At 33.2% G+C, this 22,033-nt stretch overlaps 1 protein-coding gene across 7 annotated transcripts in view; it reads right to left on the bottom strand.

Moving 5' to 3' along the window:
• The window catches only part of STAG2 (STAG2 cohesin complex component), a 116,266-nt gene that overhangs the window by 24,546 nt on the left and 69,687 nt on the right, over positions 1 to 22,033 (bottom strand). For 5 of the 7 annotated variants that reach the window (XM_022561871.2, XM_089904105.1, XM_089904106.1 and 2 more), the window contains exons 13-24: positions 19,581 to 19,688; positions 18,510 to 18,621; positions 13,988 to 14,105; positions 13,453 to 13,556; positions 12,313 to 12,405; positions 12,077 to 12,166; positions 11,287 to 11,490; positions 9,674 to 9,744; positions 9,261 to 9,348; positions 9,088 to 9,168; positions 6,883 to 6,975; positions 3,432 to 3,606 (exon numbers count right to left, since the gene is read on the bottom strand). In XM_022561871.2, the coding sequence (XP_022417579.1) occupies positions 3,432 to 3,606; positions 6,883 to 6,975; positions 9,088 to 9,168; positions 9,261 to 9,348; positions 9,674 to 9,744; positions 11,287 to 11,490; positions 12,077 to 12,166; positions 12,313 to 12,405; positions 13,453 to 13,556; positions 13,988 to 14,105; positions 18,510 to 18,621; positions 19,581 to 19,688 (1,337 nt within the window). The remainder of the gene's footprint in view (positions 1 to 3,431; positions 3,607 to 6,882; positions 6,976 to 9,087; positions 9,169 to 9,260; positions 9,349 to 9,673; positions 9,745 to 11,286; positions 11,491 to 12,076; positions 12,167 to 12,312; positions 12,406 to 13,452; positions 13,557 to 13,987; positions 14,106 to 18,509; positions 18,622 to 19,580; positions 19,689 to 22,033) is intronic. The other 2 variants (XM_089904107.1, XM_089904109.1) reach the window with 2 other exon arrangements.

Consider the following 22,033-nt stretch of genomic DNA (forward strand, 5'->3'; position numbering starts at 1 on the left):
TGTCTTTTTAAGGTAACCTCACATATATCTGCTCTGATCCATTATGTGAGATCTTGATATTCAGTTATCAAAGGGACAAAATTATTTCCAAATTCATAGCTGAGAAAGCCGGATTACAGCCTCCAAGTACTGCCAAAGGATTTTCAAATTATTTGATACTGTGCATAAAATTGTAACGAAGCCTTTTACATAAAAAGCTATGCAAAGAATTTTCCTCTTGACAAATTTTACAAATGAAATTACTTACATAAAAAATACTGTGTATAAAATAAGAACTCTTTTAAAACAAGTATTTATTTTACCCTGTCTCTGATAATCCTTGATAACTGCTAGTAAATAAAAACCAAATTTTAAGAATAGGAGTTTGTTTAAGACAGACCATCCGAAAAGTTTCTGTTATCAAAAGTGCCTATTCCAGAATGCCAAAGTCATTTGCTTAGAAACCTAAAACGTACTGTTCATTCTTTTAAAAGAGTACACTGAACATACAAGCTAACTTTTTCTTAATGACTCTGTGATTATAATGGATTTCTATACAATATTGTTTCCAATCATTGTTTGGTACTGTTCTCAGGAACTAGAGGGGTACAGACTTATTCCCCCTACAGACTAAGTTACCCAGATATTAAGAGTTTTTTGAGCCCTGATTTTTAGGTTTCTTCACTTCTTACTTATCAAAAATTAGCCACCTTTTTCTCTTGTGGGGATTAAAGAATGTTAGAGAAGTGTCTAACACACTGAGCCTTTAATAAATGTCAGTTGCCACTATTATTATGTGTTGCCAGTGCCTCTAGAAGCATTCCCTATTTTATTCTCCCCTTCTAGTCTGATGTGGGCTAACAAATCAAATAACCATGGGTCTACAATACCAGGGGTTAGATGAGTATGAAAACCAATGGAAACTATCATATGTTGCTGGTGGGAGGATAAAAGAATAAAACGACTTTGGAGAATAATCTGGCAGCTTGTGGTCAAGTTTAAGATGCACATAGACTACATAATCTAGCAATGCCACTCTCAGGTATACAGGCACACCTCGGAGATATTGCAGGTTTGATTAGACCACCGCAATAAAGGGAATACTACAATGAGTCACATGAATTTTTTGGTTTCCCAGTTCATATAAAAGTTATGTTTACACTATACTGTAGTCTTACTAAGTGTGCAATAGCATTATGTCTAAAAACATGTACATACGTTAATTAAACATTTCATTGCTAAAAAATGCTAATCATCTAAACTTTCATGCGAGTTGTAGTAGTAACATCAAAGATCACAGATCACCATGACAAATATTATAATAATGGAAAAGTTTGAAATGTTGCAAGAATTACCCAAAAAAAGACACAGAAACATGAAGAGAACAAATGCTGTTGGAAAAATGGCACCCATAGACATGTGTGATGAAGGGTTGTCACAAACCTTCAATTTATTAAAATACACAGTATCTATGAAGTGCAATAAAAGGAGGTATGCCTGTACACTAGAAAAGCATTTGCACATGTGCTCAAGGAGATAAGTATAAGAACATTTTTGTAACACTATTTATAATAGGAGAAAAGATGGAAACAACCTAAATGTTCGTCAATATGAAAATGGATAAAGTGTGGTTAATTCATATCACATAGTATTCAGCAGTCAGGATGAATAAGCTATAATCACATGTCAATACTGACAAATTTCACAAATAATGTTAACTCAAAAAAGCAAGATGAAAAATAAAATGTTCAACATGATACCATTTATGTGGAAGCTAGCAACAGAAAATAAACTATATATTGTTAAAAGATACATAAATTCCTAGTAAAGTAAAATTAAAATGCAAAGGCATGATAAACAGCAAATTCAGGATAGCAGTTATCTCTAGGGAAAAAGAATAATGGGATGGGGAGGGATACAAACAAGGGCTTCTTTTGTATCTATTCCTTTAAAAAACAAATATGAAACAAACAGCAAAATTTGACAAATGCTGGTGTTTGGTATATACAAGTGTGTTACATTTTATTCTTTTCCATAGAACTGGAATACATTTCATTTTTAAAGTGGAAATAGAAAAACACGAAGTCCAAGGAGGTAAGACAAAGTGTAATTCCAGGAAGCTCCCAGAAAATTTAGGAGTATTGGCAAGCTTATTCTCATTCCTATTTCCTATGATCTAAATGAAGTTGAGGTAGTCCCCAACTAACAAAAGGGTTATAGACCAAAACCAATTTTGTATCAGTGTTGGGAATATAACTATGTTTTCCTATAGAAGTTTTAAAAACTCCTACTCATCTTTTAGGATCCATTTCTGATGTTAGCTTATTTCAGTGGTGTTCTGACTCCTACAGAACAGTTAGAACTTCCTCTACATGCCCACAACACTTTGTACCTACCTCTATTACTTGTCAAATTACATTATAATTACTTGTTTTTAGATATGTCTTTTCCACTTGAATTGAATTCTTAAAGGAAAAGACCATGTCTCATTTTTTTGATATTCATAGCATCTAGTATGCTGCCTGCTGCCCAATAAATGTCAAATGAATGTTAAAAATAAAGTGTAACTAAACCAATAGCTGAAAGTGAATGGTGGAAAATTCTAAGTATATAAACTTTAGTACATGGATTTTGATATCTGTTTTGGCTACTTAGGTTTCTCAATTCTGTTCTGGTTAAGTTTTTAATACTTGAGAACAAAGCTCTCTATTGATAAAAAATAAGCTACAAGCCATGTCTAGAATTATATATAGTTAAAAGCTTTGCAGTGATGTGTCAGTTTATGTATGGACATACACATACTGATGTTATATATCCTTCAAGTTTAACTTCAAATTGGAAAAAAAAAACCCCAGAAGTCACCAAATACTATCTGTTTTTCCACGATTTCTTGTTCAAGTAAGGCATCTGTGTATGCAATTAGGGTGCGAAGAGTAACTTAACACTAGGCAACGTTGGTTTGATTATTTACCTGTAACATTCTGTACTGCCCCAGACCTTTACAGAAAAATTATGCTATGAAAGTATACAACAAAAAGGTCATTTAAAGAAACACTTTATTCTGCTCTAATTACTTGAATATTGGTATTACCAATGATTAAGGGGAAAGAGAAGTAAATTTTGTTGAGTACCTACCTACTACATGCCCAGGCACTATACTAGTCACTTTGCTCAATTTAATTAACTTGTACAGTTCTGTAAGGTAGCTACAAATTAGAAAAACAAGCTCACAACTAGTGAGAAACAAAGATTTGATTCCAAAGCCTATGCTCTGTGATACCACATTGTCTTTACAATGTTACAGGCAATGAACACAAATTGCACTGGAAAATGTACCTGTGTTTCATGTTTTAAGAATAAAATATCAAACAGTAGTGTAACACTTTACATTGCTGTTAAATTTGATTTATAGTAGATACACAGATTTAACAAAAAGATGGCAATAAAATTACCTGCACTGTTATTGTCATCATCCTGTTCAATGAAGACATGATCCAGAATAAAGCTGAGCAACTCAGACTGCAATGAAGAATCAGGGGTGTAAACTAATGGCTCTAACATGTCACGCCCTCCTGACATAATCTGATGGCTGAAGATCATCAAAATATCACATAGAATAGTGAAGGCCTAGTATAAAAAAAAATAAAAATAAAAAAAAAAGGATAGCATGCCATAAACCAAAGTTTCTCACGAACTGCCACAAGTAACTTACATATTTAATGTGGAAATAAAATCCAACTTTCTATATTTGAAACTCATAAGAAAAAGCAATGTCTACTATTTTCCTAAGATTTTAAAAGTGAAGAGTGTAATTTTTTCAACAATAACTACTGATATTTGCATTGTGATTTACTAACTGCAAGATAATTTCACAAATATTCTTTTTAATTTTCAGCAATTTTCTTTTAATTTTTTAAGTGATTTGTACAATATGTTAACATCATCAAAACATGCAATCAAGACTCAATCTCAGGTTTTCTGACTCCAAACCCCACCCTTTACACTATATATACCACAATGTCTCATGGTATACATTCTCAAATATCAAATAATGTATAAACTTGGTACCATTCTTTTCTTCTATGGAAGAAAAACACTTATACCAAGAAGATGAATATCTCCTAGAAGATCTCTTAGAAGAGAGATCACAAAATCTATAGGACTTCTTAAGCACTCTCATTGTCAGTATATGTGATGATTAAGTAAAAAAAACATAACCAAGTGCGGGTCTGCTTACTAATCATCAGGCAAACCTGACAGTATAATAAACATAAGGTTGAAGTGGGACTTCCCTGGGGGTCCAGTGGCTAAGACTCCACGCTCCCAATGCAGGGGGTCTGGGTTCGATCCCTGGTCAGGGAACTAGATCCCACATGTCGCAACTAAGAGTTCATATGCCACAACTAAAGATCCCACATGCCACAACTACTACCTGGCACAGCTAAATAAATAAATAAATAAACAAATAAATAAAGCAATAAAGCTGAAGTGTTTTATATATATATATTTTTTGGATGAAGTTATATCTTGAGGAGCTTTATAAAAACTCTGCCATCCAAAAATGGGCAGAAGACCTAAATAGACATTTCTCCAAAGAAGATATAGACTGCCAACAAACACATGAAAGAATGCTCAACATCATTAATCATTAAGAGAAATGCAAATCAAAACTACAATGAGATATCATCTCACACCAGTCAGAATGGCCATCATCAAAAAATCTAGAAACAATAAGTGCTGGAGGGGGTGTGGAGAAAAGGGAACACTCTTGCACTGCTGGTGGGAAAGTGAATTGGTTCAGCCACTATGGAGAACAGTACGGAGGTTCCTTAAAAAACTACAAATAGAACTACCATATGACCCAGCAATCCCACTACTGGGCATATACCCTGAGAAAACCAAAATTCAAAAAGAGTCATGTACCAAAATCTTCATTGCAGCTCTATTTACAATAGCCCGGAGATGGAAACAACCTAAGTGCCCATCATCGGATGAATGGATAAAGAAGATGTGGCACATATATACAATGGAATATTACTCAGCCATAAAAAGAAATGAAATTGAGCTATTTGTAATGAGGTGGATAGACCTAGAGTCTGTCATACAGAGTGAAGTAAGTCAGAAAGAGAAAGACAAATACCGTATGCTAACACATATATATGGAATTTAAGAAGAAAAAAAAATGTCATGAAGAACCTAGGGGTAAGACAGGAATAAAGACACAGACCTACTGGAGAACGGACTTGAGGATATGGGGAGGGGGAAGGATGAGCTGTGACAGGGTGAGAGAGAGTCATGGACATATACACACTAACAAACGTAAGGTAGATAGCTAGTGGGAAGCAGCCGCATGGCACAGGGATATCGGCTCGGTGCTTTGTGACCGCCTGGAGGGGTGGGATAGGGAGGGTGGGAGGGAGGGAGACGCAAGAGGGAAGAGATATGGGAACATATGTATATGTATAACTGATTCACTTTGTTATAAAGCAGAAACTAACACACCATTGTAAAGCAACTATACCCCAATAAAGATGTTAAAAAAAAACTCTGCCAGGAGTTTTAAATAGAGTCAAACACTGGTAAAAGTAGTCAGAAGGTAACTGGAAAAAATTTAGTTATTTGTTGGGAAGGGATAAGGAAAATAAAATTTTGTGATCACAAAGTCAACAGAAAATTACATTTAATGGAAGACTACTACTAGAAGGACAGATTATAATATAGACCTCAAAGCAGATTTTAATAATAACTTTGCCTTTTTGGAACTAACCACATTTATATTTTTCTCTATGCTTTTACCTCTTCTTTTGGTCTCTTCCTCTCATTTTACTACTATAGTAATAATTTATACCTATCAAGATATTTGAGTTTACAAAAGCTTTTGCAACATACACAGTAAGGATACACAGTGATAAGCGTGGTGACATTTACTAATTAGGTGAACTGACAGGTCTTGTGAGCTAACCAGGACATATTCCTGGAAGCTGTTAGGAAGACTAGTACACAGGCTATTTAATGACCAAATAATTAATCTCCAAGGCCTGAACAACAGATTATATATAAAGGAGATTACACACAATAACCCATAAGGAATTACTTGCTAACACTGTAAGAAATACGGAATATTAAGCTGAGTATCTTGGTGGCCTATGAAAATATATCAAGTAATACTTCATGTATTAAGTTTGGATCAGTGTATACTTCACTGAAATCCTATTCTAAGACATTAACTATAAACTCATTTTACTACCTTCTGAAATTTTGTCCCTCTTATCTGAATTGTAGAGAAGAAAATGTCCCAAGTCCTTTATTGTTACAGTTCAAACTAAATAGGCTCTTGGTCCCAGGATCAGAAGTTATTTTACAGATGGGAAAACTACCCATGGCACCAAGTAACAATGTATTTCCAGACTGAGAAGCTTGGCAGCAATGGAATCAAGAAGGCATATGGGGTGGGAAGGTAACACTCTGAAGACGGAAGTGATTAAAATTTTTATTTCAAAGTCCACATAAGAAAAAATAACTCACACAATCAGGAATGGGCAGGAATGCCAACATCTGATAATACTCTGAGATAACAAAACCAGATGGACCTTTCCTCCCTGAGGCATATCTGTTATACTTGTTGCTTTCAGGAATAATTTATGTAACTGCATACACCTACTTTGTATATATGGGTCTGTTTACCATGTGTGGCATAAAGAAACAATAACACAGAATAACTGCAATATGCGGGTAATCTATAATGCTCCACATGGAATTAATGTTAATCTATTTTTTGAGCATAGTATATATACAAGATATTTCTACTTTGCCCAATTTCAGTATTTCTTAAATTTTCTATATTAGTTCAGATATTTATTCAGGGTTGCTTACAAAAGACTGCTATCTATAGTAATTACTAACCTGTTCTTTAACGGTGGTATTCACGTTGGTCAGGTAATGTTGACATATCTGACAGAATACCCTCATCTGTTTCTTTAAACGCAGCAAGTCCTCCTTGAAAAAATTTAACATGAGCATTTTAAAATACTGTATTAAAAACTCATTCAATATTTAAGATATTTTATATTACATAAAACATCACCATATATTTAACTATGTTAACTCTGCTTGTATATTAGATTTTAAATCTTTATTATTTATCAAAAAGGAAAACAAAAACCACTTTTAAAATCTCAACAAATTGCAGGCTTAAAAACACCAGGTATATTCATGATAATTAGATGACATCTAAAAATATTGTTTATATCATCTTTAACTCAGCCTTTTTCAATTTCCATTTCTCTGTTCATTCTGTAATACACTTAATTTACTATGTACTTAATTGTAGGCCTAGTACTTAAAATCCTCAGACTATTAGTACATGCATATCATTAATGAATATATAAATACTGGTGGTGTAGTAAATATATGTTTTCACAAAGCTGAGTGTTAGAATATTCACTCAAAGCCAAATATCATCATATAGAAAAAGCATCTGTATATAAGAATAAAATTTTATCAAAAAAAATACCAGGTATATTAACGGATAATATCCTACGTGATCTGGGTCCTTTAGAATGAGAAAACTTATATGACTATATATGGCTATCCATATAAATCCACTACCTCAGAATGCTTAACAAGTAAAGATTTATGTTCCATCCTCACTTTGTAATTTGATGGGTGGCCGACTGATGAATGGAATAAAATAAATGATAAAAAAGGGACAGCATGTTTCATTTTTCATTTGTAGGATAGTGGTTGTGCTTTTTAAAAACAGAGAGGGACCAAAGAAAAATTAGTTTTGTGGTATTACTCCACTTAAGAAAAAAAAATTTTAACCTACACTAAAAGGATGAATCTTTTTTTTCTTTTTCTAAATATTTACATCAGTTAATTTAAAATAGAAAACTACTTTATAAAGATCAGCCACACTAATTTATTTAAGGCATAACCTCTGGCCCGTTTCCTGATACTGGATGCCAAACGATAGAGTATCAGTACATATTTGGTATATGTAATAGACAAGTTAAATAAAAACAGGTTTAACTTAGAGATTGATTTGGTGAAGAAAACTCAACCAAGCTTCAGTAGAAATAATTTTTGCATTTAATAACCTTCATTTTTACCCTGTTTCCTCTACTAAAAGTATTACCTTTTTTCCCATGTTAATTTGTAACTCAATGCTTTTGATTTAGGTGAGCAATCATATTTGCTAATACAGTCACTGTTCCTACTGCAAGCTTGATATTGAATTAAACTTTTTGGGTGTCTAACAAAAAGTACACTAGTTTAACAACAGTACTACATTGTCTTTTCAAGGTGGAAAATATCCATTTGTAGATATAATTGCATCTTGTGCTTAAAAACCTCAAAAAAATTCTAAAATTATTCTGTGAATTATGCAAAACAAACTGATTATCAAGAGGATTCCTTTTTGAGGAAAATAACTATGAACAGCTAATTCTATAGCTTACAGAAATTACTTAATATTTATAAAAATGTGCCCAAATAATATTTAAGGCAACATCTACTACTACAAGTACGAAGTTTAAGTTTCTAATTTACAAGTGAAAAAGGCAGTACTCTTTAGTTCAATTACTAAACACATCAAGGATTACCACTACGGATAAAAATTTGAAACTTCTATGACCTAGTAGCTGGCACATTACACTCAACCAGAAAGTGATTTATCATGAATTTGGGACATCAGTACAGAGATCCTGAGTATGAATAAGGAGATCCCAAAACAAGGCATAAGATCTAGGGACAGGTGGTTTGTAATAATTAATTTATATAACCCAACAGCTGTATCTGTATGTTTCAAAGGCTCTTGGTCATGATTTACAAAATCTGTAGTTCTTTATGTACCCAGTACTTTTGAGAATGATATGGAAATCCATAAATTATGCCACATATAAATGTGATTTTTTTTAATTTAGAATCATACCCTAAACATATTAATGTTCTTTCACTGAATATACAACTACAAATAACTGTTTTTAAAAGTAAACATGCCTAAATAGATTAGAAATAAGCAAGATTTTATTGATATGTCTTATGTTTAAGTTTGCTGAAAAGTTAATGCTATTTAATAAAAAAAGACGCCACTGAACCACCACAAACCTTTGTAGAGCTGCTTTCAGTTATCTTTGCAAGCTGCCAAAGGATTACATAGTGAGTGCATTGCAGTGCGTGAATAACAATCTATAAAAGAACAAAGAGAATACAGTTAAATTTTACAAGTCACAAGTTTTCTTTCTCAAAGTTAAATATGTAACTTGTAAATAAATAAAAACCTGTTCAGGCATGTCTCCATTTTCAATTCCGGTTTTCAATAGTTTGTAATTACAAGCAAACAAATCCCACTTTGAAAGATCATGGGCACTGTAAAAAAGAATTAAGTTATATTAAAAAGTTAAGCTTAATCACATTTGTTCTGGACTTGAGTGTTAACAGAATACTATTAAAGTAAAATGTAGTAAACTTTCTAACATGCGCCCACAAGAATAAAAAAAATGTGTATTTTTAAAAAGTATATTAGTTGATAATTTGTTGTTCCCCAATTCACAACATGACTCTATCAAGTACTTTTTTCCCAAAAAGCACAAGAAATCCAGCAAAAAATTTGACACTATAATCCCCAAACATGCAATTTGGTTCTGATTTTGCTACAGTTTTAAGAAATCAGAAACTTTAAGATTCAACTTACTTATGAAAAGCAGTGATTCTCTTCAATGTTGACAATACCTGATATGCATCATCTTCATCAGGTTCTTCGCCCTATGAATGTTAATTATATCATATTAAACATTAATAACCACAAAAGTGAAAAATCTTAGGCTATCACATTGGTGATTTCCACACCTTGAAAATAAAGAAAAACCTAATTAAAAACCACAAAATAACTATGTCATTCAATACTTAGACCTGGCCAAATTTAAAGCAATGTGGCCAGAATAATGGGTCAACATAGAGTTGTTATAACAGATACATTATACCCAAGAGAGAAAAACTGAATGACATTCTCCTTTTTTCCTTTAAGTGATCTTGACACAAAACAATGAAGACATCTACTCTTTCACAGTAATAAATGCATTGGGACAATAAAGAGAAATATATTAGAGGACAAGCAAGAGATCATAAAAGATAATACCTAAAGGACAAAATCTACTAAGTAAATGAAACATAGCGCTCAAGAAAGATATATCAGACCAATTAAAATTAATTTGGAAAAAATCCTCTGCATAAGGACTAGATATACTAATCCTTTTTCTGGGTATCAACTTTCCAATTTAGAGTAACTTAAGTTTTTGACAATTTTATGAGTCTCACTATAAGAAACTTACAAATTTTTAAAAATACTATCGAACTTACTGTATTAAACCCCAGGTCTCTCAAAAAAATGCTTGTTTTTCACCATCAATTTTTATACAAGGTAAGTAATTAAACTTAATTAACAAACCATAGTTTAATTTTAAATTAACTTGTCCTAATCAGAATCATATCCAGCCAATAGTAGAGCCATTACAATTTTTAAGAATGTGATCATTTGTACATCAACATATTTGCACAAACCTCCAATTAAGCAAAACATAGTAAGCATGAAATGTTATACACAGAAATAAGAAAGTTAAAGAAGTAACTGCTAAACAAAGTAACTGGAAATTACAAAAGTCCACATCATTTTTGCAGCATTTAATGACAAAAGTGATGTGGAAAAGGCTAAATGCATTAATTTGAGAATCACAACTTTTTACTTTATGCAAATCAATTAAACTGTTAAGTGTACCTTTCCAGAAAAGATAAAAATCACAATAAAAATACAAGTGTATTTGAGCACCACACTTAAGCCTCTTTGGAAATACAACAGAACAACAAAACAACAAAATCGACAGTGGCTATAATTTATCAAGGCTTTATAATATCAAAGACCATAAATAAACTTCCAAAATGTTAAGAAATACCCCAATTTTTGAGGTTACGTGGCCACAGTCTAGCTCAACTTTTCTGCTCTGTTAACACCCTGTTCCCTAACAGCCTCTTGTTCAACTAAACCCTGGAAACTTCCCAGATCATTTCTTTAAATTAAAAAAAGGGGAAAGATGTTAGCTTTGCTTTCACCCTCTCTTAGTCGCAGATTCTTGCCACCTTCCTATTTTGGTGGATGAATAATAGTATCACGATGAATCATAGAATAAAAAGTCTGAATGACTTTTCAACATACTGCTAGGGATTATCACCAAGACTGGTGACTAATTTGGTTCTGGGGGGTGGGGGGGGTGCGCAATGGGGCACAGCTGACAAAATACTTGTAATATATACCTCTTGCAGAAAATCTTCAAGAAGCCGGTTAAATTTATCGGCCAACTCGTCTATCAGTTGACTTCTTGAAATATCTACTCTGTTGAAAATTGTGAACTCTTCATTACAGAGTGCGTGATAAGTTTTAGAACATGCTTCTAAAACATCTGTATCTGTGTGCTTCTCTACAATATTCCGGATCTGTCGTAATAAGGCATCCAAATGCTGCAAAATCAAAGTTTTCTTCATTAAAACTAAGGTATATATGATAGGCATAAAATGACTACACAACTGGGATGAAAAGCTTCAAACACAGTAACTTTACAACCAGTAGGGCATACTTTAAGTTCTTCTAGTCATAATAAATAAATGCACTGACCCACCCAAACTTATTTCCCCAACTTCAACAGGAATAATATTACCTATCTCACAGGGCCTTGGTGAGATGTTAATACATACAAATACATATGTTCCTGGAACACAGTAAATGTATTTAATGGATATTAGCTGCTTTCATTTTGCAATTGTTATTATCTAGTTACCCACCCCTAATCTCCATAAATGATCAGTGATACAGTCACATAATGGCTAGCAATGATGGTACGGATATGGGCATGAATCAAAGGGAAACCTCATTAGTGCCATTCTCTAATAAATCCACCTTATCTAAAATATGTATGGCATACAAGATACAGGTTTCCTTTTACATTAAAAGTTACAAAAACATATTTCAAAAAATATAAACAATATGATGGGATGAACTAAGTTAACGATTTTTCTTCAAGGTTTTTTATACACAGAAACACCATACCTTTTCTAATCGTCCAGTGGTATATATTTCCAAATCAAAGTATTGTGGCAATTGCAACAAGTTAGTCACCTTTTCAGCATCTACAGAGTACTTTGAAATAAAAAAAAAAGAAAATCATGTCAAAAACATCACAATAATGGTAAGTAAATATTATGATAAGTGCAAAATACTGTGTGGCACTTCCAAACAAAACTTGTAATTTCTTAGTAACACTCCTGATACTGACACAAACTTACTTTAGCTAATAACTGAGGAAGGGCCACAGCAAAGAGTTCAGTGATTTTTGTCCTGTCATCCAACTGGGTCTTCTTCTCCTTTGCTGTTAGCACCTAAGGTAACACAACAAAGTTTCTAAGTATTTATTAATAAGCCCACTGACACTGTTAGGTGCTCAACTTTAAGTTAAGATATCCAAAATAAGTAATGATGGATACAAGAATTTCTACTATAAAACTTGAAACCCAAAAGTAACAAAGAGAATAGCTTGCACATTATATTTTTTAAAAATAGCAACACTTTGAATAGGTCTAGAGGCAAAATCAATACCCAGTTAGATTAACTAACTCTACCTTTGGATGAAAGGAGAAGCAGTTAGGAAATGTAGTTCAGGAGTTTAGGAGTTTATATAATAATAGGACTGAGTAGGATTTCAGTCTACTATAAGTTGTGCCATGATCCATGAGTTATGAAATCAACATAAGTAACAACCAGCAATTAGAAAAACAAGAAAAAAAACACGAAAAGAAAACAAAGGAAAATAGAATGCATCACCTAAGTTGCAGTATTATTTGATGAAATTCTGTTTCAGTTATACACAAACACATATAAATAGATGTGTACTAGGTCACAATATAAAAATGTATTTTTGTGCTTCACAAAGTTTGAAAGCCTGTGCAACTCTGGTCTACAATACAAATATATGTGAACTTTGAAATAATGCATTAAAATCAAATCCCAGGAAATAGGAATTTCCCCCATATTAATGAATGATTATCCTGTCTTTATTTCAAACTTTTATTAAAAGAAAAAGAAAGCAAATCTATAAATAAACCAAAACAGACAAATACACCATTCTAAAATGTTGCACAACATGCGGTCTTAAAGGCAGGGACTGTCAATCACTGTATCTCCTGTAGTTACTGTCAACTACTGCATCTCCTGTAGTTAACTCACAAAGTATCTTATGGAAGGAACGCGGATTTCGCAAATTGCTAATGCTTTAAAATTTACTTCTAACACATATTTATAAGCAAAGATCGCCTGAAAAATAAAATTTAAGATTCAAAAATTTGATTTTATGGTTACAAATAAGAACTTTAAAAAAGATACTGAAAAAGAGACATATAATTTAGAATACTGAAAATATGTTGGCCTACCCTTTTTCCTGTCCCTCTCCCCACAGGAGGATGACATTCAGCAGCTTGTCTAATGGTACAAAGCATTATTTCAATCAGAGCACTCTCTTGTCTGTCCGTTAGCGCTGAAAGAAAAAAAATCAGAAAGTTAACCTATTTCTTTTCTTTATATGCCATTTATAATATTACATAACAGTTCCTTCTGCCTGTGACAGAATCTGACCTAATGTACTAAAGAAAATCCCATTACTATATCACAAAAAGGTTCAGAACAAGTTAAACCCTCCTAAGCATTACAAATCTGTAAAACACTGCTCCACAATTTGAGAAATGAAAATATGAACAGATACAAAAATATATATATAATAAAACAAAATAAAGAATATTGACAGCAATTACATCCTTCTACATAGCATAATATTCATGTGTATGAAAACAAAATTATTCAAAGACTTTGAATCATTATTTTAATGCTAAAAGATAAAGAAATGGAATAAGTAAACTCTATTTTCAAAATTATCTAGACAACAAAAATACCATAATTAAACATCCTTACCTTCCTCTCCACTAAGTGGCTCCTCCAGCAACAAGCTATTCATACATTCCCAGTCTTTCAGCAGCTCAGTAGCACAGTCCCACATGCTATCCACAAGGTACGCTGCGTGCTCATGTAACTAAAATTTAAGAAGAGCAATGTGCTCTTAGACAAATATCATACTAGCCTTAATCAAAAGAATGGAAGCTTTGCTGGCACCATGTGCAAACTCAAACAATTTGTTTTTTGAGGTCAAATGGAAGAAAGGACAGAGAAGAACTGCCTTAGCTTGCTATGTATAAGTAAACCCTGCTAGGTAGTAACATTTCTCACAATAATCATTAAATCATTCACATGAAAATTATTTTTGAAGAGACTATATGCATGCATATTTTGTACCTGACTCAATACAGTCATTCTTCTATATCTAAGGAGGATTGGTTCCAGGACCCCCGTCAGATTTTCCAAGGATGCTCAAGTTCCTTATATAAAATGGTGTAGTATCTGCACATAACCTATGCTCATCCTTCCATATACTTTAAATCATCTCTAGATTACTTATAGTACCCAATACAATGTAAATACTATGTAAATAGTTGCCAGTATATGGCAAATTCAACTTTTGCTTCTTGGAACTTTCTGGAATTTTTCAAAAAATATTTTCAATCCACTATTGGTTGAATCCCCTGTTGGCTGAATCCACAGATGCAGAACCCACAGATATGGGGGGCCAACTGTATTACACGGGTGAACTACTCTCAGTTATAAAATATACTACAAATTTATTGTAACTTAATGGGAGTTGTAACGATTACTTAAAATGCAAAATACATGATTACTTATCAATTCAATATATAACTAAATCATTTCTCTTTATTCTGTGAAGCTTAAAAAGGCCCTACAGCTTCCCAACTCATTTTAGGGGACAAGCATTACCATGATACCAAAACCCATCAAAGACGTTACAATTAAATATATATATATATATATATATATATACCAACACCCTGCATGAACATGAAGGGAATGTTCTCAAAAAATTTGCAAACTAAAACCAGCAATATATAAAAAGGATAACAGATCAAGACCAAGTAGGGGTTTATCCTAGGAATGCAAGGTTGATTCAACATTCAAAACAACAATCAACATAATTTATCATATTAATGTAATGAAAGATAAAATAATCATCTCAAGGGATGAAGAAAAAAGCATTGCACAGAATTCAACATCCATTCATGATAAAATGTCTCAGCACCCACACACCTATGGATAATTAATCTTTGACAAAGGAGACAAGAATATACAATGGGGAAGAGGCAGTCTCTTCAGCAAGTGGTGCTGGGAAAGCTGGACAGCCACATGTAAATCAATGAAGCTAGAATACACCCTCACACCATACACAAAAATAAACTCAAAATGGCTTAAAGACTTAAATGTAAGACAAGACACCATAAAACTCCTAGAAGAGAAAGACAGGCAAAACATTCTGACATAAATCGCACCAATGTTTTCTTAGGTCAGCCTCCTAAGGCAACAGGAATAAAAGTAAAAATAAACAATGGGACCTAATCAAACTTATAAGCTTTTGCAAGCAAAGGAACCCATAAACAAAACAAAAAGACATCCTACCGACTGGGAGAAAATATTTGCAAATAATGTGACTGAAAAGGGCTTCATTTCCAAAATATAGGTAACAGTTCATACAACTCAATATCAAACAAACAACCCAATCAAAAAATGGGTGGAAGACCTAAATAGACATTTCTCCAAAGAAGACATACAGATGGCCAATAGGCACATGAAAAGATGCTCATTGGGCTTCCCTGGTGGCGCAGTGGTTGAGAGTCTGCCTGTCGATGCAGGGGACACGGGTTCGTGCCCCAGTCCAGGAAGATCCCACATGCCGCGGAGTGGCTGGGCCCGTGAGCCATGGCCGCTGAGCCTGCGCGTCCGGAGCCTGTGCTCCGCAACGGGAGAGGCCACAACCATGAGAGGCCCGCGTACAGCAAAAGAAAAAAAAAAAGATGCTTATCATCGCTAATTATTAGAGAAATGCATATCAAAACTACAATGAGGTATCCCCTCACATCAGTAAGAATGGCCATCATTAAAAAGTCTACAAATAATAAATGCTGGAGAGGGTGGGGAGAAAAGGGATCCCACTTAACACTGTTGGTGGGAATGTAAACTGATGCAGCCACTACGGAAAACAGTATGGAGGTTCCTCAAAAGACTAAAAATAGAGTTGCCGTATGATCCAGCAATTCCACTCCTGGGCATATACCCAGACAAAGCTATAATTTGAAAAGATACATGCACCCCTATGTTCATAGCAGCACTATTTACAATAGCAAAGACATGGAAACAACCTAAATGTCCATTGACAGATGAATGGATAAAGAAGATGTGGTATTGAGAGATGAATGGATAAAGATGTGGCACATATATACAATGGAATATTACTCAGACATAAAAAGAAACGAAATTGAGTTATTTGTAGTGAGGTGGATGGACCTAGAGTCTGTCATACAGAGTGAAGTAAGTCAGAAAGAGAAAAACAAATACCGTATGCTAACACATATATACAGAATCTAAACAAAACAAAACAAAACAAAAAAAGGTCATGAAGAACCTAGGGGCAGGATGGGAATAAAGACGCAGACCTACTAGAGAATGGACTTGAGGACACGAGGAGGGTTAAGGGTAAGCTGGGACGAAGTGAGAGAGTGGCATGGACATATATACACTACCAAATGTAAAACCAATAGCTAGTGGGAAGCAGCCACATAGCACAGGGAGATCAGCTCGGTGCTTTGTGACCACGTAGAGGGGGTGTGATAGGGAGGGTGAGAGGGAGAGAGATGCAAGAGGGAAGAGATATGGGGATACATGTATAGCTGATTCACTTTGTTATAAAGCAGAAACTAACACACTATTGAAGCAATTATACTCCAATAAAGATGCTAAAAAAAAAAAAAAAGACTACATGCTTCCACTGCAGCGGGCATGGGTTCGATCCCTGGTCAGGAAACTAAGATCCTGCATGCCCTGCGGGGCGGCCCCCCGCCCCCAAAAAAGAAAGAAAGATATGTGTGTGTTTGTGTGTGTATATACACACACACATACATACAATGGAATATTACTCAGTCACAAAAAAGAATGACATAATGCCATTTGCAGCAACATGGTTGGACCTAGAGATTATCATCCTAAGTGAAGTAAGTCAGAGAGACAAATACCATATGATATCACTTATATGTGGAATCTAAAATATGACACAAATGAACATATCTATGAAACAAAAACAGACTTACAGATATAAAGAACAGGCTTGTGGTTACCAAGGGGGTGGAGAGGTGGGGGAGGGAAGGACTGGGAGTCTGGGATATTAGCAGGTGCAAACTATTATGTATAAAATGGATAAACAACAAGGTCCTACTACAGCAAGGGAACTATTTTCAGTATCCTGTGATAAACCATAACAAAAAATATGAAAAAGAATATATATATGTATAACTGAGTCCCTTTGCTGCAGAGCAGAAATTAAACACAACACTGTAAATCAACTGTATTTCAATAAAATTTAAAAAAACTTCTCAGCAAAAAAAGGTATAGGAGGAAACATCCTCAATATAATAAATAGCTACGCAACACCTATAACTAAAAACGTAATTAATGTTGAAATATTGGATGCTTTTCCCCTAAGATCAGGAAAAATCCAAAGCTATCCACTCTCACCACTTCTATTCAACATTCTACTGGATGCCCTAGCCAGTACAATAAGGCTGGGGAAAAAAATGGCATAAATGTAGGAAAGGAAGAAGTAAAATCATCATTATTTGCAAATGACTTGATTGTATATTATAGAAAATACTAAGAATTTTATTAAAAACTTACTTTAAAAAGTGAATTTAGCAAAACTGCAGATAAGAGGTCAATATGCAAAAACCAACTGTATTTCTCTATATAGAAACAATTAGAAAATCTAATTAAAAGGCCCTAACACTGATTAAATAATACACATATACTAAAAATGTATGTTGGGCCCTCTCAAATTCTGGTGAACAGGTAGGTTTTCAACCTAAGGGAGACCTAAAAGAGCTGATGTTAAATGTAAATCTGTATCTGCAACAACAATAATAATCACAGGTACCAAATATTGAGAACTAACAAAATGCTAGGTCTGTGCTAATAGCTTTACATGGATTATCTCAGCGTTATCTAAGAAATTATTATCCACATTTTTACAAGGAAAATGGGCTTAGAAAGATTAAGTAACTGAATCAAGGTTATACAAATAATAAGTAGGGAAGCCCAATCGGTAATCAGGTCTTTCTGGTTCCAAAATTCATGCTCTTAGCACTACATATAAATATACTATTTGAGTATCTTACTAACACAGAACAAAATTTTTTTTGGTGTGGAATTGGTAGAACTCTATTTTATCCAACACTCACTGTGATATTTGGAAGATTTTAAGATTTACATCATTTGAACCCCACCTCCAAATTGTTTTGAAGTATTAACATGAACATCAACTAACCTCACTTTCCAGAAAGAAAAAAACCAATGTCTTAACAAGGTTGGCATTTGGACCTTGTCGTCCCCTTCTTTTCATCATTCCATCCTCCTCTGGATCTCGACGACTGAAGAGCCTATGATAATATATGCAAAATACTTACTTTTAAAATGAAAATTTCCTAATTTTAAAAAAACTGTCTGAATTCCATATTTAAGCATTTAACAAAGGAGTACATGGGAGCTGGGTAGGTACAGTATTTTCCAACTTTATACTAAGTAATTGCTATAAACCTTTTTCATTTCACACTGGTGGTACTTCTAAATCCTTTTAAATTAACTTCTCAGGTTAGTTGCATTGTGAATTATTTCTTTTTAAAACCCTTACTGCATTTTAAGCAAGCATTTCTTTTTATAAAAGTATCACAATGACTAACCTATACCATTTATGCACATAAATCTATGATAAACATTCTTCTCTTTAAAAATGACATGTCTTTTCCTTCTATCCTGCTTGCACAATTTATCCCAAAGTCTGAACTTAGTGGCCTCTTTCTACGGGTATCATGATCACTCTTTCTTATAAACAACAAGTTATCACTGGATAACAATGAATAGAAAACTGTAGTGTAAATGTTTTACATCATGTACTCTTTCTAATAAATGCTTCACCCCAAATGAGCATTTTAATAAAATCTTTAAGATTTTACAATCTAAAATCTTACAATTTAGTCCAAGTGGTTCAAATTGTTCTCTTTAAAAGCCATTACATAACATTTGCTAAATATTTTCGGTGATTAGATATTCACACTGCTATCTATACTACCTAATCTGAGGTGTTAAACAGCAACATAAAAGAAAAGAGACTAAAGGATTCCTGTGGTTCTTATATCAAACCGTTATCAAAGTACTCGAAGTAAAACCTTTTATTATTTTGAAAAATATTTTTTTTGTAACGCAAAAATAGGCTTAAGACCGGTACTGAATAATTTTTAATAAGTTATATATATATATTTTTTAATATGAATGATAACACAATAAATTACTTCCATTAAAGTATACTTTAGACAAATGAACAACAGAAATACAGATTTACTTTTTGTAGAGAAATTCTCCAGCTGCTACTGCTACTGGCCGATGAGCTGAATAAACTAGATGATAGACATTTTCACAATCTTCTGCAGTAAGAACTTCTTCACTACTCCTAAGAAGAAATAAGCAATAGCAGTTTTCAAAGTAATGTTGTAATTTTAAGCATACTGATTACAAAAATTCATATTCACACATTACAAAATAGTACACTTCCACTTTTAAACTTGTGTTTAAAAAAAAAAAAACCTTCATTAAGAACTTCTGTTGAAAGAAGAAATCAACCTTATTTGATTATCGTCTATCAGTAAAAGCATCCCCTGACAAAACAGCTGAGTATTTTGTTAACACCTAAGATCAATGGGAGGTAAAATTAGAGTGAATACCGAGTATAATGAAACATATACTAAGAGAAATAACAATGTGACAAATATGCTAAAGGGAAATGAAGACAAAATAATATAAACTAACGTAGGAAAAAAAGTGGTGGTATGCTAAGAGCTTAGAGTTAATAATCACAAAGAACATTTTGCATGTATTTCATAGTAATATTAAGGCAAGAGACAATATTGCAACATTAAAATATACTAACACCCCAGTTATCTCACAATGAAGAATAATACTTCATTCACCATGTATTAAACACCATATAAGGCAATGCAAAAGCATTTTAGCAAATAATTAAAATTTAAGTGCCAAAGACCTTTACAATGTATCATTAAAAAAATCTTACTAAAATGCAGTGCTCATTTTACTGACCTTATTTTAAAAGAACAAAATAAACCTAACAAAATCTTGGTAAATCAAAGTCATTATTAGGCCCATCAACCACAGTACCCCAGGGTAAACCTTGTTGGGTGCTTCCATAGTGGGACTCTGCATTCTAAGTCCTGACCTCTGGCACCTCTTTCCCTCCTAATATGCTTTTAGTCTACTGTGAGATAAACAATCTAGATTTTTACCATTATATGTAAATTAGGAATCATAGGACCACCATCAGAGAAAAAAGCCTAAGGATAGTAGATGGTTAGTTCAGGAGCTCAGATCCTTTTTGGTTTTCTGCTGTGCACAAGGTTTCCAGAAGTCTGATGTCTAAGGAAGTATTACTTCTTTTTGAGAAAAATGAAACCAAAATGTTAAAACTTTGAAAAGCACTTTAATTTAAATTAACTCGATGTGTAATACTGGATCATTTTTGGAAAAACCACTTGTGCCATCTTATAATAAAATATATACATATACATATATATTGAATCAAATCAGTGAAACTATAGTAAATGTGTAGTAGTTCATTCATTTTAACTAATAAGGAATGTTCCTGACAAGTTTCAGTTATTAGGTATATACATGGCTGAATCAACAAAAATGGCCATTACCCTTCATTAAAATACCAGAAACAACAAAAAAAGATGTCCACAGGGTATTATGGAGGAAAAGGGGAGAAGCTGTAGAATTATAAGTAGGATACTATTATTTTCTTATTTACTTCAGGATTCTTTCAATATTTTTATAACGTGCATATAATAATTTATAATTTTTAAATCCAATTAAAAATTAAAGAAAAATGCAATTGTTAAGACTGCTCAAAATTCCCCCAGTTAAGTGAATTCTCAGAAAATGTCAGTGTATCTAGAGCTGCCTTCTTTTTCTGATTTTTTTAAATTTAATTTTTATTTTATATTGGAGTACAGTAGATTTACTATGTTGTGTTAGTTTCAGGTGTACAGCAAAGCGATTTAGTTATACATATATCTATTCTTTTTCAGATTCTTTTCCCATATAGGTTGTTACAGAGTAGTGAGCAAAGTTCCCTGTGCTATACAGTATGTACTTGTTGATTATCTATTTTATATATAGTAGTGTGTATATATTAATCCCAACCACCTAATTTAAATTTTGAGGTAGAGCTGCCTTCTTTTTAATGACTGCAATGTAGTCCATTTCATATAAATGGCGTTAATAACCATGCTCCTCACACAGGACTGCTGCATTAAATGAGATAACCCCTATGAGGTGCTTCTATTAGTTATTATATATAAATTTAATTCTTCCTCTATTAATAATCATCTAGAATATTTCCAAAATTCTATTACAAATAGTACTATGTTAGAGAATGTAAGCATTTTATATTTTGAATAGATACTGCCAAGCTTTGCTCCAAAGAGGTTATACCAATTCATAGTCCCATCAATAATGTATAAGGGTCTGTTTTTGCATAGCCTTACCAACGTAGTGTATTACCAAACACATTTTGTATCTTTGTCAAGCAATAGGTAAAAGATGGTCTCATTTTAATATACATATCTCTAAGTACGGCTAAACAACTTTTCATATGTTTAAATTTTTATTTTCTTTTCTGTCTATGATGTGGTTCCGAACTTTTGACTCTTTTCCTATTGGGTTTCTGTTCTTTTTATTGATTTATTGAAAGTGACTCCTATGATGCAAATATTTTGCCCA

Source organism: Delphinapterus leucas, chromosome X, assembly GCF_059928025.1.
Source record: "Delphinapterus leucas isolate spDelLeu-1000000601 "Yukka" chromosome X, BTC_Dleu_Yukka2, whole genome shotgun sequence".
Classification (NCBI taxonomy): Eukaryota; Metazoa; Chordata; class Mammalia; order Artiodactyla; family Monodontidae; genus Delphinapterus; species Delphinapterus leucas.